The 17972-nt window shown below is 39.5% G+C and overlaps 1 protein-coding gene across 1 annotated transcript in view; it reads left to right on the plus strand.

The window, feature by feature from the left end:
* LOC311263115 (mothers against decapentaplegic homolog 3) overlaps positions 1–16817 on the plus strand; it is a 39025-nt gene extending 22208 nt beyond the window's left edge. The window contains exons 2-8 of the mRNA XM_084363012.1: positions 3448–3641; positions 3991–4125; positions 4837–4962; positions 6141–6353; positions 6726–6863; positions 9075–9219; positions 12801–16817. Coding sequence (XP_084219138.1) covers positions 3448–3641; positions 3991–4125; positions 4837–4962; positions 6141–6353; positions 6726–6863; positions 9075–9219; positions 12801–12924 — 1075 coding nt within the window. The 3' untranslated portion in view covers positions 12925–16817. The remainder of the gene's footprint in view (positions 1–3447; positions 3642–3990; positions 4126–4836; positions 4963–6140; positions 6354–6725; positions 6864–9074; positions 9220–12800) is intronic.
* The last annotated feature ends 1155 nt before the right edge of the window (positions 16818–17972 follow it).

Below are 17972 nucleotides of genomic sequence, written 5' to 3' on the forward strand. Positions count from 1 at the left end.
GTGTAGATACTCTGCTACTATTGTATAGCACATGTGCTGTTCAACTCTTGAACTTAATAGTGTGACTCATGCCATACTGTTACTGTAACTCTGTTCTTGAAAAACACTGACTGGAAAAAGGTTTTACAGAGAGAAGGACACTTAGTACTGCAGGACACCAAATAGCCAGTAATGCCACTGCAGTTTGTGCATGTGTGTCTCAGCCCACGCAGAGTCCAGCCCCACCAAACGCCCACTCAGCAGCAGGGACCGAACACACATACCACTGACATCAGATCAGCCCTGTCTGACCATTTAACACATTGCCAGTGAAAACGTCTCTTTTCTGCTCCAAAAGACCACAATAACCCCGCTTTAAATACTGCTTCTAATGCACTATTTTGTGGTTAGAGTCACTGTCACTGTTATTAAGTAAATATCTTGTTTCCTTCAGTAAGTGCTGTGAGTGTCCGCATGTGATCATTGTTCCTCTTTGCAAATGAACTTTTCATGTGTTTCCCTCATGCCATCATGAATTTTGGACAATTTCCTGTGAATCACTTTTGTAGTTATTTAGTTACTTCATAAACTGTGATCCTTTTTTTTGTTTATTTTATTCTGTCCAAACCTTGTAAAACAGGGTTCCAAAGTGAGTCAGTGAGTTAAATACCAGTTAGCTTTAGTGGAAAGTTAACTGGTATTTTTAAGTGAGTTTTGTGGCTACTTACAGAGGTACTAAAAGGCATCAGTTGCTGTAGCTTCAGTCACAAGCAATGAATAATGATGCAGTCTGGTAAAGGGAAACAGCTTCAATAAATCATGAAAATATAGGCTAAACAGGAAATTCACAATAGAAAAGAGGAACAGTGTTCACAAGTGGCCCCTCACAAACAAAAGGACATTTATCTATGTGTTAGCTTCACATCACGCAAAGCTACAATAAAACCTGTTGACAGAATTAAAAATATTAGCTTTGCAAAGATTGTAACTACTGCAGGAGGTTTGTACTTGATTGCGTAACAACCCAAGGTGTTCCTGTTTGTTTGTTTAGTCTAAGTATCCAGATTGTGCTCGGTGATACAGCCAGAGCTCTTAGTATTGATAAATGTTTTCTCCAGACACTCAGATCAAAAGAGTATGAGCCGAGCTCGGCTGTTTGTCCTTGATGTTAAAGCCTGAAGTCTGGGACTTCTTTGATCAGACGCTTTTGTTGGTGTTGCATTTGTTATGTAATGTTCTAAGCCGTGATATAATAGATTTTTTAATATGATTATTATTATTGTTATTGGCCTGTAAAGAACATTGACTGACGTCTGTTTATTATAAGGTGCTAAATAAATAATTCTGCTTGCCTTGTCTATTTTTATCATAATGTTGCTCTCTTCCTTTTCTACGTGTGAGCAGTGATAATCTGCGTGTTGTTGCTGTGGCTCACTCTGAGAAATGACTTATGAATATAATGACAAACTTCAATAGAGACATGATGTACGATAAGAAAGACACCATTTCTGTTTTTATTGTGACACGTATGAAGAAGAAAAACAACTGTTTTATGTGTTATTGAATGACCCTGATAGCATTTTATGGTTGAGGGAGCTAACTTTCAGTTCTCCAATAGTGGCTGCTGGAGCAGTAAAGTGTAAAGCCTCAAGCCCCCTTTAAACCATCAGTTGCAACTCAATTCCACAGGGTTTCTGTGTCTTAAAATATCTTCTTAATTTTATAAGTACTGGGCCTTAATTGGAGTTTGTAAAGTCTTAATTGCCACAAACATTTTACCTAATTTAACTTGTCCGTCCGTCCTTTTAATTTCTGTCTTCTGAGGGAAAACGCACATTTCTGATGTTAATGAATGCTTAAACCTACAACTAACTCTAATATTGTGTTTTTACTTCTACTTCTACTACTACTTCTTTTCTCTTCTACCTGAGGCCATAAACTTATTAGGAACTAGCCGATATGTTTTTTTCAGGGTTGATTATTTGTACTCAAGGTTTTAGTAATACATTTACAGTAAAAATGAAAATCTTTGTCTCAAAATATAGAACAACCAGTGAAAGAATGAACCTTAGTACAATTTACTCAAGTACTGTTCTTTATTACAATTTTCAGGTACTTTACTTGAGTATTTCCATTTTCCGGTTCTTCATACTTCCTCCCGACTACATTTATTTGATAAATATATCACTAGTTACTGCAGATTCAAATTATTCAGTGTTTATAGCCTAATCATGATTACGTGTTACTAATCACATAGTGTGGGGGCGGGACATTTTGTGAGAGGATGCATCTTCAGAGGCAAAGTAGCACATTTTTGCATTAGTTTATCGGCAATCTGACAGAAAAATTATCAATACTTATAATCTGAAAAATGCTGAATATCAGTCATATCAGTATAATAATCGATCTGTCCCTAGCCTCTGATTCCAGTTTTTCAATAACAAGATGCCTGTAAAGGAACTTCTCTCGCTGCATTACTTGACTTTCATCATACTGGAAATGTTGTCATTTACGATTTGTAGTGTGCAGGACAATTCTTCTGAATTATATCAACTTATTCTTGAAAGATCTGGTATCTTATGAGGGTTTTGGATGCAGATTTTAGGTGTGACTCCAAAGAAGTTAACACATCAGCTCTCGCTTTTGACTTTAAGGATGTGGTTTTCAGATCTGAAGTGTCCCCAGCTGTCCTCTCATGAAAGTTTGCTTCTTCAACTGTACTCTTGTATGTCTGTGTGGACATTAAGTGTATAGACACTGTTTACAAATGCTAGACACCCTCCCCCTCCAACACTCCCAGCCCCTTTTTTAAGTACAGAAGCAGTGAATGAAAGCTTCTGCCATGAAAAATTAAAAGACAATTCTCTGCTTGCTGGATGTACAATGGTTGACCCAGATGGGGCACTACTGAGCTTTCAGTTGGACTGTACACAACGTCGTTTTTATTTAGAACACACATTTGTCCTTCTAAAAGTACGAACAACCCCCCCAAAAAAGAAAGAAAGAAAAGGAAAGAAAGAAAGAAAAGAAAAAAGGATTATTCCCAATAATCACGAATCATATCACATTCATATCCGTCAAAATAATCACAATGTGATTGATGTTGGTAGTTAAACTGCAGGTTATAATAACCAGTCAAAAAGAGGCGTTAAATCTCAAAAACCTGAGACAATTACCACATCAGTATCAAGAACAATGCATGTCAAAGTCCTTTGACTACAACACATAATAAAGAAAAAGAAATGTGTCTATAGATGTTATAAAAGATTAGATGGGGAATGTGAAATTAGATGTTCATCAATAATTGTGGTTGTTAAACAATGAAGATGAACCAGCAATACTAACTAACTTTTATTTTGACTGAGAGACCTCAGGCAGAAATGACTTACTGTGTGTTTAAACAAAATGTTGCAGGCTGTTAACAAACCCTTCTATTCTTCCCTCTTCATCCTCTCCGTCTGTCTGCAGGTCTCTGGATGGCCGTCTGCAGGTTTCCCACAGAAAAGGTCTCCCCCACGTCATCTACTGCCGTCTGTGGCGCTGGCCCGACCTGCAGTCCCACCATGAGCTGCGGGCGGTGGAGCTGTGCGAGTATGCCTTCCATACGAAGAAGGATGAAGTGTGCGTCAACCCATACCACTACCAGAGAGTAGAGACGCCAGGTATGACAGCTTGGAGTGTGTTGATTCCTTCTTCAGATGTTAGTGTGGTTTCATGGCAAGCATTTGTCTTTTCTGTTAGGGCCCTTTTCTTTGGAACGAGCTGCCTATTTTTCCAGGACACATTTTTATAGACTTGTTTTTATCTTGAGGGCTTATCCAATATTTGTCCTGTGATTTACTGAAGTTAACTTTGTCCTATTTTATTGTTTTATTGCGTCATTTTATTTTTTTCATATTTAGCTGTGTTGATTTACATATTTGTTTATTTCATGCTTACATGAAACCAATCACTGTTGCTATGTTCTAAGGAACTACTTGGTCTGTTTGTGTGTTTATGTCCATTATACAGTACTCCCACCTGTGCTGGTGCCCAGACACACAGAAATCCCCAGTGAGTTCCCACCTCTGGATGACTACAGCCATTCAATCCCTGAAAACACCAACTTTCCTGCTGGCATTGAGCCCCAGAGCAACTACATACCAGGTACCAGCAGGCTTCCTACCATGACTCACACTGAGAGTCAGAAACCCCTTTGACCAAAGACTTGTATGAGAATATTTTAAACCGAGTCAGATTATCCTCCACACATGACTCCACACAACTCTGTGGAGTCAGTGTCAGAGGACAGAGGATGACAGGGCTGTCACTGGATGAGGCTCACTGAAACCAGAATCTTTTATGAAATCTGACCCCTTTTTTTATAGCACATACAGTACAATCTTTACTTTGTAATATTGTGGCAGGAGTATTTCTGCTGTAATCAGGGAAAGTTTTGGAGATCAGAAGTTACATGTCTGGAAGGCAAGCTACCTACATGCCGTGGATCTTAACGAGTCAACAATTGTTATCTAACATGGCTTCAACATACTCCTCCAAACCAGTGTTGAACATTAGATACCAATCAGGTTTCTTTGTTTATGAAACCTGACAATGAGTTTCTATCAGGTAGGATAATTCCACTCAGTGTCAGATTAGTGAAAAAGAGCAAGTTGAAAAGAGAAACAGATATACAGAGAACAAGCAGATGAGGAAAACTAAATTTTTGCTGTATCTGATATTAATTTCATGTGTTCCTGTGTTACTGTTTCAATCAACCAGCTAGTGTATGCGAATAAAGCTTTCCTCCAAATCTGTCTCAGGAAACTTTGCCATAAATGTGATGAGTTGTTGTCTGTGTGTGTGTGTTTGTCTTAGAAACGCCACCGCCCGGCTACCTCAGTGAGGATGGAGAGACCAGCGATCACCAGATGACCCACAGCATGGACACGAGCTCCCCAAACCTTTCACCCAACCCCGTCTCACCCACACACAGCAACTTAGGTAAGGACTGTGTGTGTGTGTGTGTGTGTGTGTGTGTGTGTTTGTGTACCTTCCTGTCTGTCTGACTTCTCTCACAGACAAATGTTTCAATAGTGTATCTCCCCCAGTGGGAATTCTCTCTTTGATTTAACTCCATTTTTGTAAGAGGAAACCAGGTGATGAAAGGAGCCTTTGTCTTCCCTTCACCCTGTGAGCCGTTGAACAGGCCAAGACACCATTCAGCCCACACTAACATCAATAACAATATCCTACGTTTATTCTATCAGGATGGGAAACACGCCAGGGGACTTGGCTGGAAATCTACTAGTGAAATAACAAAATCACACCAGTTTCATTTGGCAGTGCTGTCCAGCTCTGTTCTGGACTTCAAAGTGAAGGACACTGTGGCCATGTTGAGGGAAAAAAGAGCAAATTACGAGAAGCAGTTGAAGTTACTGAAAATTATCATGGATAAGCCTGTAATTAGACAGTTTTGGCTCCAGCGTCCCACCAGTGAGGGTTGAGTTTCCACATTTTGTCTGGTAAAAGCTTCTGGGAAACAGCGTATGGGTTTGACATTTTGTGACGCAAGTTCATCCTAATATTTTCTTTGGTAGTGTTTTTCTTCCCCCTCAACATCCACCTCAGCCCCTGCTCTCCCCACGTTTTACCCATTTTGCATCTTCCTTGCTTCCATTGCTCTTCAATTCTGTTTTCTCTCCCATCAACAAGGTTTTCTGGCTATTGTGTCTCTGATTTGCACCCTGTTAACCTCGACACATGTCTCCCATTACCCATTCGTTTCTCTCCTGCTGTATTATTTCATGCATTAAATTTCTTATTGATCTGCACTTTCAGCCTGTTTACAGCCGTCTCTGGACTCTCTCTGTACTTTCCATTTTGGTTTGATGAAAGCAAACTAGGGCTGCATGATATGGATTATTTTGACAGAGATTACAGTCATGATATGAATGATTGGAATGATCATTTTTGCATCTAATTTTTCATTTACACTGAAAAAAAAACTATTAAAGTCATGATGATGCAACATTTGTTTTGGTGTGTAGTTTTCCTACACCTGGAGAACAAGGTTTAGTGGCCAGGAGATCTCTGCAGCACTACAGCACTTCATTATAATCATATTTCAATTAATTGTGCTGCTCTAAAGCAAACTGTAACTCTCTCCGTCTCTCTGTCAGACCTTCAGCCAGTGACGTACTGCGAGCCGGCCTTCTGGTGCTCCATTTCCTACTACGAGTTGAACCAGCGAGTAGGAGAGACCTTCCATGCCTCACAGCCCTCGCTGACAGTGGATGGCTTCACAGACCCCTCCAACTCAGAGCGCTTCTGCCTGGGCCTGTTGTCCAACGTGAACCGCAACGCAGCTGTGGAGTTAACACGCAGACATATTGGTATTTAAAGGGTTTTCCTACCATTATGTAAGCAAAATTAATGTAAAAATGTGGAGAGAATCACAACTAACCAACTGAATTTTCCCACTTCACACACCTTTCTATCCTTCTACTTCTTTAGCAAGTTTTGACTTAAAGCTTTTATGGTCTTGTTTATTTATTATCTCCTCTAGCTTTTCCAACTTGTTGTACACAGATATGTTAATAATACTGGGGAAAATAATCTGAAATTTCAGATTCACATCTGCTCTGCACATCTGATAATTCATTCAGAAACAAATGATACTTCCTTTTATGCTAATTCCAAGTAAGATATTACTCTTTATTTACTTGAGTTTTGTCTGAGGAGTTGTTCTTTCTGTTTTCTTCAAGGTCGTGGAGTTCGGCTCTACTACATCGGAGGAGAGGTGTTTGCTGAGTGTCTGAGCGACAGCGCCATCTTTGTCCAGAGCCCAAACTGTAACCAACGCTATGGCTGGCACCCTGCCACCGTCTGCAAGATCCCTCCAGGTATGTGTCAAGCTGACAGAGACAGAGAGAGAAAGTTGGGGACAGGGAGAGATGTACAAATGGGGAGAAATGGAGAGATGAAGAGTCAAGGAGGTAGATGGAAAGAAAAATCGAAAGGCTTACTGGAAATGGAGAGTAGCTTTGGCTCAGGAGGTAAAGTGGGTTGCCTACCAATGACAGAGATGGTGGTTTGATTTCCAGCTCGTTCTGTCCACATGTTGAAGAGTCCTTGAGCAAGACACTGAGCCCCCAGAGAAAGAGTATAGTCTTTCAGGCAGGAATATAAACCTGCAGAACTGCATGTCACTGACAATCACATCTCCTCCAGATGTGTGTTTGTCAGTGACTTTCTGCTGCCAAATTCTCCAGTTTAAGCACTTTTAATTTCTCTGGCAAAACTGACGACACTGGAGAACATCGTTAGCTGCCAAATTGTGATTAATCTAACTTAATTTTTTTTTTATATGGATGATTCAGAGCAGAAGTTTTTCCTCTTCGCAGTGATCTGTTTACTTTTACCACATGACTTGCAAAAGTGTTCCGAGTGTTACAAGTTTTTCCTGAGTACAACATGTTTTAAAGTCTCAATAGAGATTTGTTGTCAGAAGCAAGATGATTACACAAACAGTTTTGCACTTGGTTGTCTGAGTCACTCCCCCTTTCAGATTTGCACCTCTTTATGTCAGTGTGCAGTGTTAGTTTCGTTTCTGAAAAAGCACCTGAGTCACTTTTACATAAAAGATACGACTGCTTTCTTATAAGTTCAGACATTTTTGTAACACTTTCCACACAAGTCTGGATTGGATACAGTCAGATTAATGTTAAGGCTTCACAATGTTAAATATACCTAGAAATTAAATCCACATCTTGTATATCTGATGGCCTTTTACACCAAGGTAGTTCCATGGCCAGTCCGCAGCTAGTGCCTATTTTTGAACCAGTTCTTCACATTTCGACAGCCACTGTCTCTTCCGCTCAGAAAAACTGGTTCAAGAGCGGCACTAATACTTTGCTGGTCTAGAGGGAAGACGATGTTGATGAAGGTTGTCAGTCATCCAGGTCCTGGTAATTCTGGTCATAGTAATTCTGGTAATTCTGTAAGTGCTGTATCGTAGGCATCTGGACCGTAGGCAACTAAAACAAGTCCAGTTGCTTATGATACAGCACTTAGCACTAGAGGAAAGAACCGCTTACGCCAGGACCATCTAAAACCTTTTTAAAAATCAGAGCTAGTGTAGCATATAGTCTGACTTATCCAGAGAGGAATAAACAAAAGATTTTCTCTATGTATTGATACCAGCGTAGTTGAAGCTAGATACTGTAGCTAGCTAAAGGCTAAAGGGTTTACAAATGCTAACATTAGCAGCTTATGTTAATTGTTCAAAATAATCAAAATGTGGTAGGTAATTACCTTTCTTCTCACTCATAATCATCCTTCATAGCAATCACGATGACCAGCACAAAAGTGTTGCCAGTGTAGGCATGCAAAGCCAGGAGCAACACTTGTTAGAAGTTGATGTAGTCCATCATAGTTGTTCCTCGTGATGCTTGGAAATTTAGAGATGTATGCAATAACGTAATGACGTGATTCTATAGTTGCTCTATAGTCGGTGGGAAAGCAAACAGGTTTTTACGGGGTACGCAGGTTGAACCAACTCCGAACCAGCACGAACGAGCACCAGAACGAGCACGTTGTTGGAAAGGGGGTATGATTAAGGCTGGTGTATTAAATATCTCACTTGAGTAACATTTGTGTTTAAAAAAATAAAATCCATTTATGTACATATAAAACAATGTGAATCAGATGGTTTAACAATGCTAGGGAGATTCCACCGATGTCAGATCAGTCCATATAAACTGTGAGGGGCAAAAAGAAGCACAGAACATTCAGACCAGCTGTCGTCCACAGCTCCCACACATGTTTCAAAGAATGCTCCAAAGATGTAGCACTGCTTTCCCATAACTTTGTTGGACAGTTTAAAAGAAACAGTATTTAAAGTGGAGCCACAAAAGTCTTTTTTATACTTTTTTTCACATATGCAGTCAAACTCCACAAGAATTGTAGAGATACTTTAATGTGATGAGTTCCCCTTTAAATCAAACCTTCCAAAAGCTGTCCTCAATCTTACGTAAACCTCTAAATACAGTAAAGGTGATTGTGACACATTGTTGTGGCCTGACGTGTGGTTGTGTCTCGGTTGTTCCCTCCAGGTTGTAACCTAAAGATCTTCAACAACCAGGAGTTTGCTGCCCTACTGGCCCAGTCAGTCAACCAGGGCTTTGAGGCTGTGTACCAACTCACCAGGATGTGCACCATCCGTATGAGCTTCGTCAAGGGCTGGGGAGCCGAGTACAGGTAACTGATCAGCTTTGAACAATGACAAATGGCTCACAGATGATTAAACTCACAGCCAACAGAAGTGCCGTTGTGCAAAAATCGATCCTTTACATAAACGCAGACAACAGAAACAAAAAGAATATGAATCACATCCCACAATCCATCCGCCCCCGCTCGCAGGCATCTGCTCACACTCTGGTGAATCCTGTGTGTGACGTCGCCGAGGCTTCATCAATAGAACCAAGCCCCAGTTGGCACGGCTGAGTATTTTTAAACAAACACATGTGCTGTGTCAAAAAGAGATGTCAGACTTTCCCTCTTCCGTCCCCTCCCCGTTTTCCACACAGTCTGACTCACTGATAGCAAGAAAGAAAGGAGGCGATGGAATAAAAGGGGAGAAGATGATTGGCTGAAATTTGGCTCTGCACCCAAGGGTTTCCTCAGGGGGAAACCTTTATGCTGCAGTCCTGTCCAGACCAGATCCTGACATGTGGAGACACTTAAAAACAGGACTCAGGTTACTGGACCAGCCAGGCTCTCCTTCTCCTCTACCTCCACCCACACTTCACTCTCTCCTTCTTTTCCCACGCTGACTCTTGGTTGTTTTTTAAAACTATTCTGTCCCTTTTACCTTTCCTTTTTTAATTCACTAAAAATAGACAACAAAGAGTTAAATGTAAAGATGAACGAAAAGATCTTGCATAAACTACTTTTTTTGTGCGCCTAATTGATCTAGACAGCAGCTTATTTCCAGCCCTCATGAGACAAACCGTATAAACCACTCAGAGCTGGCAAGTGTCTCTGTTTATCTGGCTTGCCAACACATAAATTAGATGGATGACAACATACAGGAAACACTTTTCCTGCTGCTGTTGTTGGCTTTGACTGAGAGAAGATCCTATTAGTTGTTTTATTTACTTAACTTGTTCGTGCTGCCTCAAAACTTTCAACCAAATGACATTTTCAGTTTTATAAAAACCCTTAAACCTGCTGCCGTGTCCACTCATCACTCTCTGGAGTCCGTGTCAGAGCACATGCTGAAATGACAGGGTTATCATTGGGTGAGGCTCACTGAAACCAGAATCTTTTTGAAAATCTAACCTCTTTTTTTTAAATAGCACACACAGTACAATCTGTACTTTATAACACAGTGTCAGCAGTGTTTCTGCTGCTGATGTTGGTCTTATTTCTGCATGATGGCTGTAATCAGGGAAAGTTTTAAAGATCAAGAAGTTCTGTTTATACTGCCTCTTCTCAAGGTTTCCCTTTTCAAGAATCAAGAGCAAAAGAAAAGGATGTTTCTCAGACATAATCTGTAGCCCTTTTTACACAGAGACTCCACATTATTACTATATTACTCGCCTTTTCTCCGCCTTTGTTTGTTCACACTGAACCAGGCAGTGCCTGCAAAACCAAAAGAGGCGTGACGGTACACATCATGATGTTGACATCTGTGTGTTTTCTTTCAACCTGTTTTCCCCAGTTTCCACCTGTTAATCTAAACATGTATCCGCCGACTATTTATAATCATATTGATGCAGTTATAAAGTGTTGTGGTTGAGATCCTGACCCACCATGCATCGTGGAAAGTGACAAAGTTAAGTTTTTGGCTCTAAACTACATAATTACATAATCGCCATCAGTAAATAGAGGACTCTGACTGGCTCTCACTCGTGGGGAGGGATGCCGTTTTCTGGGGGAAAGTTCACTGAAGCCTCGGTCGGGAGGGCTGACAGTCGCAGTGATTTTTTTTCAATACAAGATTCCAGAGCCGGTAACTACAATAACACAATAGTGGAAGGAGACAAAGACATAGTGAGTTCAAGTTTTTTGCTCTGAATTGCGTCACATAATAAACGCCACTCAACTGCAGGAGCCACCTGGCTCTGCTGCCGGGGACAGACGCTCTTTATCGGGCAGAAATGTGACGAAGAGTCGGTAGGACAGACAGGATGCTAGACAGGATGACAGACACATTTCCACGTATAACTGCGGGTTTTTTTCCTCATATAAGTTGCCAAAGACACTACCAGTTACCACATTACTGTTGTTTGGTCCTGTAACGTTGCTTTGTGTGTTGAAGTGCGGGTCATTTCTCTTTTATCTAATGAGTGAAGTATCTGTTTAGCTGTCAGACTGTGAACACCATCAGATCGATTAGCCCCTGATCCGCGCCACCGGCTTTTCCATTCACACAGACGCCGGCTCTGATCTGCCTCCGGAGGCGGATCAGAGCCGGCGTCAGTGAAACTGTTCCCCCTCTCCACATCTGTAACTTTCACACAGCTGGCGATGCGGAGAATCAGCGCATGATTCCCGCACTGTGAATGGGGCTTGTAAGTGGAGAAACATAGGCATTGCTTTGTATATCCTGAGTTTTTTCAGGTTTGTAGATCAAAGGTCAAAAATGTTTAGAAAACTGAACTTCCCTATTTTCAGTTTCAATATGATGACATATGAAATGTGCCAACAACATTTTCTCTTCAGTATTATTTGATTCTAGAGAGACACAGAGGCTAGCAAGTTTGACTCAGGACATCACATTTATTCTGATAAGATAGACCCCTATGAAACTAAATTAACCAAGATCAGATCTCAGAGTTTTGGTGTGAAAAGTGAAAAAAATGAGAACATGAATAAAAAAGAGAGGGTTGTTTTTCAGCTCACTTCTCACTCTTGGCTGATTTTAGATTGTGTTGATCTTAAATTCTTTCCAAACTGGCATTAAAGGCATAATCCAAGTTAAAATGTCTCAAGGACTGGCTGTTAAGTTGTGTACTTACATCAGTGATGGTATGTAACCAAGCACATTTACTCAAGTACTGTACTGAAGTACAATTTTGAGGTACTTCCATTTTCTTTATATACCCACTCCACCACATTTTGCAGGAAAATATTGTACTTTTACTCACTACATTTATTTGAAAACTTTAGTTACAAGTTATTTACCTCAAATGTTTCCAATAGGACTGCAACTAATGACTGTTGTCTTGATTGATTAATCTACCAATTATCTTCACAGTCACTATACATTTTGTTCAAACTAACGGTGCATTGCACTTGGTCACCTGACAATGGCGTCATATTAATTTTCCTCATCTAGTGCTTATAACTTCAGGGAAACACCAGATGATACATCAGAGAGTGAGTAAGGAAGTTGACAAATTTGTTAGACACTCTGTTGTTTACCACTGTTTGTATTGCTCACCTCGTGATGGAACACAATTATTCATTTTCATTTGTGATGGCAGTTGTTTAACATTGAAGACAAGAACTCCCATGATCCCATACTACTGTACGATGCTATCAAACTCCATCTTTTGTTGTCATTGTTTCAATTGAGAGATCCCTGACAGCAGGAATGACATACTTCGCCTTTAAAGTTTGTTAAAAGTGTTTCATTGTAACTCACAGAAAGATTTTTGGGTACTTTTGTTTTGTTTTTTGAGGGTAGCTTCTTCTGTCCGCCTCACTTCAGGCCTAAAATGAAAGTTGAGCAGTTTGACTTGACTTTGTAAGTTTACTCACACAGGTCCTGCTTTGAAACAGCTTCCTCTGTATCCTCAACATCTGTTTCTGCTCTCCTCTGTCTCTCCCAGGCGACAGACGGTGACCAGCACCCCCTGCTGGATAGAGCTCCACCTGAACGGCCCCCTGCAGTGGCTCGACAAGGTGCTCACACAAATGGGCTCCCCCAGCATCCGCTGCTCCAGCGTCTCTTAGGGAAACAGTTCATTCACACTCACTTCCTGTACACCACGTCTCCTGTCAGTGACTAAAAACACATAGACTGCATGCAGACAAGAAACGGCTACACAAGTACGGAAAGATGTTGAGCCCCCCCCCCCCCCCCCACCCTCTCATTCAGCCAATCCTAAATCTGTAACTTCCTCCCACCAGCTGTCGAAGCACTTTTTATATACATGTTGTCTGTGGCAAAAGGGGACGAGTGCAGTAAACCGTGTTAGTATGATCTCCACATTTTGTCCAGAATTTTTGCATCTTTGACAGCCAGAAAGGCTGAAACCATGGGAGGAAGTTTTTATTAATTCAGAGGTTTTCTTTCCTTATTTTTCATGATTTTTACATTTTTTGTACAGATTTTAACGTGAATAGTGGTTTTAAAACATGAATTACGTTTTTTTAAGCATTAATAACAATTTTGTAAAGCATGATCATGTTAAATGCATTTCACGTTACTTTGTTTCTGTATTTGGGCATTTGATAGGTTATGAAGACATTTACAAATGTGACCCAGTGCGCTTATAACAGGAAATGTTCAACCACCATTTATTAGCACTGTGTGAAGGAATATACTGTAAGCCTAGCACGAATATTTGTTTAGGTTTTCATACTGTCATTTCATGCTGCCTGTGTTACTCTGACAAGACAAAGAAAGACAGAAACAAACACTTGAGGTAAAACCATTTCCCCCCCCCTGAGCTCAGAAGAATAATTTGCCTAAAACAGTGAATTTAAGTATTTTTTTATTACATGTACATTTTTCCATCTATTTCTATTAGATAAGTTCAGTGTAAAAGGTCAAATTTAATGCAAAATTTCCTACACTGTAAAATCTGACAGTGAATTTACTTAAAGTAGTTTAAAGTTTACGTTTTAAGTAAAGTCACTTTGTCAGACTTTGTCAGTGTAGAAGTCCCCCTTAAATGTATATGCAATAACTGAATGACATAAAGTTTTTATATAAATTATTAAATATATAAATTCCCATTTATTTAGTTTAATCAGACTACGTTGTTTTATTAATTCACATTGGCTGAAAATGATAGCAAACATTGAATGTGACCCTTTACACTAAACTGAAAGTTACTGATTTAGGCAAACTATTTTCTCAGTGTGCTCGAGCTGTAAACTCACTTTGATTTGAATCGTGGGCCAGATTACTTAGCAGTCAAAGCAGACAGGTGGTACAACTCTTTGAACCCATATATGAGTACTTAAAGACGGTGGCATTCATCAGATGTCACGAGGAGGAGGATGCACTTTTGTAAAAAGTTAATATTCTAGTTGGCAAAGTACATTTAATGGCAGTTGTAGTTGACAGCTGCGGTAGTTCTTGTCAGAGGGTTTTATGAAATATATCCTGCATTAATTTCAGGATGCTTTGCCAATTTGCAAAATACTTTTGCAGCATTGTATTGTGTCGTAGGTAGTATATATAATAGGCATTTACACAGAACTTGAAAACATCTCACAGACTGTAATATTCTGCAAATGTTTAGTTAAAGTGAACACAAACTGTAGTAGGAACACTTGTGTGTGCTCTGCAGACGGCTGTGTAAAGAGAGCAGGAAGATGCCTTTGCTTTTTTAATTTTCTCTCTCAGCAGTCCATAACATTGGTCTTATTTTTAGCCATCAGTGATATCGACTTTTTGCACACTCAGGATTGTAAAACAAACAAAAAAAAGAATTATGTACAGATTCTAGTGAAAAGGACAAACGCGTGACTCTCAAAGTCTATTTTGCTACCAATTATTTTTGTAGGACATTAAAGGTGACGACGACTTTGTCCGCTCCAGGGGCCAGATGCATAAAACTGTCTAGATTCACGACTAAAACTGTGTACGCACAAAGACAGAAATATGTATATGCATTCTCTCTGTCGCCTGAAGGTTTGTATTTATTTGAGTCTATTGGTCTTGAGTCAATATGTGACTGTACCAAATCAAACTGTAGTGTCACATTCTGGTTCAGCGTCAAGGCTGCTTCTCAAACTACTACTTACTAAGACCGTCATTTAAAAAAAATTCGAACACTCAACAGATGTAGCCTCATCCTAAACTTTGTTGAAGATTTGGTGATGGTCGATCATTCATAGTTCCTCTGACTGACAAGCTAATGTCACTGCTGATTCTGTTTTATAAATCTGGAAATGGATCCACATGCACAAGCTTCATTTCCACTCCAACAATTATCCATAAATCGATGCATAACTGTCCTTAAACATTGATATTTGTGCCCGCTACACCACTCATTAGACCTAGAAAACAGAAAGTATCAAGAGCCATGTTATTTATAGGCTGTGTTGCATCAGCAATTCAACAGCACCAGAACAGCTGTCATTATGTACAACGGTTATGTACAACGGTGGCTAATTATAGCGCACGCACATGTCCCTGTAAACCATCATTGCATCTCAGTCATCATTACTAAACATCAGACAGATGATCAATGATTAATCTATAGAGCTCATATTGAAAAAGACTTCGCAATTCAGGATCAAATGAAAGGATCATTAAAAGGGAAATCTATTAAATATAAAAGAATAATCTAAAAGAATGTTATCAGAACTGTACAAAAGCATTCAATAAGAACAATTACACCTTTTCAGTTTCTTCAGTTCTCTGGCGAGGTGAAACCAGCGTTACAGTTTATAGCCGCCACCTACTATGGCCATGTTATATTTTAAATGATATCATACCTTTATTATTAACACAGTATTCATATTTCATTTTTAAAATACCAGTATATTGTGACACCCCTAGTGTGAAGTATGTATTCCCACATTCTTCCTTTATAATAATTACCAGTTTGTGTTTGGGAAAAGGCGTGCTCTTGTTTTTGTGCGTACACATCGTTTATACATCTGGCCCCGAGTGTTTTTGCATGACGTGACAGAAAAATACTGCCAGCAGGTGCAGGGATACTAACCTTGTATTTTTCTACCTGTGAAGACAAAGGCAAAGCTTTTTACAAAGGGAAATGTTTAGACAGACGGAGGCTTGTAAATAACAGTAGCTTCTCAACATCTGATGTCCCTATTTTTTAGGTCAATGTACATAAAGCACATACATGTGTTATAATCTGACCATTAACCTTTATAATGTTGATGGTTTTGTAAACAAAAGAAAGAAGCTTGAAAATTAAAAAAGTTAAGTAAATGTCAAGAAAAGCTATTGCTGAAAAAGAAAAGTCTTAGCTTTGGTCCTGTTTCCTGTCAACCCCCCGCTGTGGTGGAAGTGGATCGATTTCCTTCTGGTTCTATAACACTAGACAAAGACACAGTGGGTGAACACGGACATGTTTGGATTCTTTTTACAGTACTTATTTACATTAACCCAGCTTTTGATGTTGATGCCAGCCCAGTGGTGCTAATCTTTTAACATTTTAGGGACTCAAGAGAACCACAAAGCCATAGGATTTGACTCTCAAAGCTGGTAGATATCGATCTCTTTTTTTCAAACTGTAGTGTGGGATTGTTTCAGAAACAGTAGCATCTACTAATCTGAGACAGACAGCTCTTTTAGAGCTTCTAGTGTCCTTGAACGCAGCAGTCCTGATCCTAATGGGCTCTTTAACCACCCAGTGGTCAATGTAATTACCCAGTAGGGAATGTTTTGCAAGCAAATTTGTCATTTTTTATATGCTCTTCAAGTTATGATGCTTGTGCTTTTTCCCCCACGTTTAAATTGTTCACTGTAATCGTCGTTTCTTAGTTGTGATTCATGTTTTTGTGCTCTCAATTGGTCTTTTTAGATGTCTTGTATAAAAATTGTACCCATATTTTTCTCTGCCTATAAAAAGTTGATGTGATGCTTTATATTTTTGTTTATTATTGTTGGTCCATGAATAAAAATATATATCTTGTGGTGATACTGCGGCCAACATTACGTTTTAGAAGGAAACTGAAGCATCTTAAATGTCAAACCACATCTGTATTTCAGTCAGCGTGTTCAGTCAGATTCTCTCTAAGTGATCAAATACAGAATAATTCAACATTAGAAATCAGACTAACCAAGCCAACTTTTTATGTAACACTTTCTGTGAGAATGTAGGCCATCTATAGTGCTTCATGGGGGCATTCATAGTGAACTAGAATGCATTCCTAATGCTTCATGACTACATTCATACACCCACGATGCTTTCACTCTATATCAACAGTTATAAAACATTATCGATGTGATTTATATTAAATTATTATTTCTGGTGTCTTATGGATGTTCTTAATGCTCAACAATCAACTGTAGCAGGACTCATAGTATGTTGTAATGATCTGTACAGTATCATAAGTTTTCATTGTGTGTGTTAAAGGAGAAATATATAAGAAATGACCAAGTTTTTAGTTTAAAACATTCAAAAAAAGAACTAACATTATCAACAGGATTTGAAAAAACAACATTGCTGACCTTATGTTAGAGACGTCTGCGTTCTGTGTTGCAAAGATGTCTACTGAAGTTAGCATGCTAACCAGCTAGCCCCGGCCCGTCCTGTCTCCTAATACCACTTCATATCACAAGAGGAGATCGTCTGATAGTGTCTGTGAAATGGGAAATGTAAAAAGAGTAAGGATGTACCTTTGAGTTCTGGCCATTTCTTACAAATGACACCTTTCACATACAATGATATTTCATAGACTATTATAGCATACTGAGTCCTTACTGCAGTTGTTTGTTAGCATGCAGCCTATATAAATGCAGTCATTCCGGTCCTCTTTGGAAACATTTCAGGTTTTCTTCTTCAGTTTGGGGATTTCCTCATCTGTGGTGGATAATTTGGCGCTGTCTTCAGAGACAGACAGAACCAGTAATTAAAGGCTCCAAGTAGACACTCTCATGTTTCTTCACTTATTGCTACGTTCCAAGCTAATGCAAGCCATAAGTGTTTGTGCTGTCACAGAGGCACGACATGGCTTTGAATGTGAATGCTGCTTTGTTCTGACGCCCTGAAGGTAAAGAGGGACGAACAAAGTACTTCAAACCGCAGCACTGTGGTGACAAATAGTTTGGGGCTACATGAGAAAATCAATTG

The sequence above is a fragment of the Pagrus pagrus genome, assembly GCF_965226575.1.
Source record: "Pagrus pagrus genome assembly, chromosome: 1".
Lineage (NCBI taxonomy): Eukaryota > Metazoa > Chordata > Actinopteri > Spariformes > Sparidae > Pagrus > Pagrus pagrus.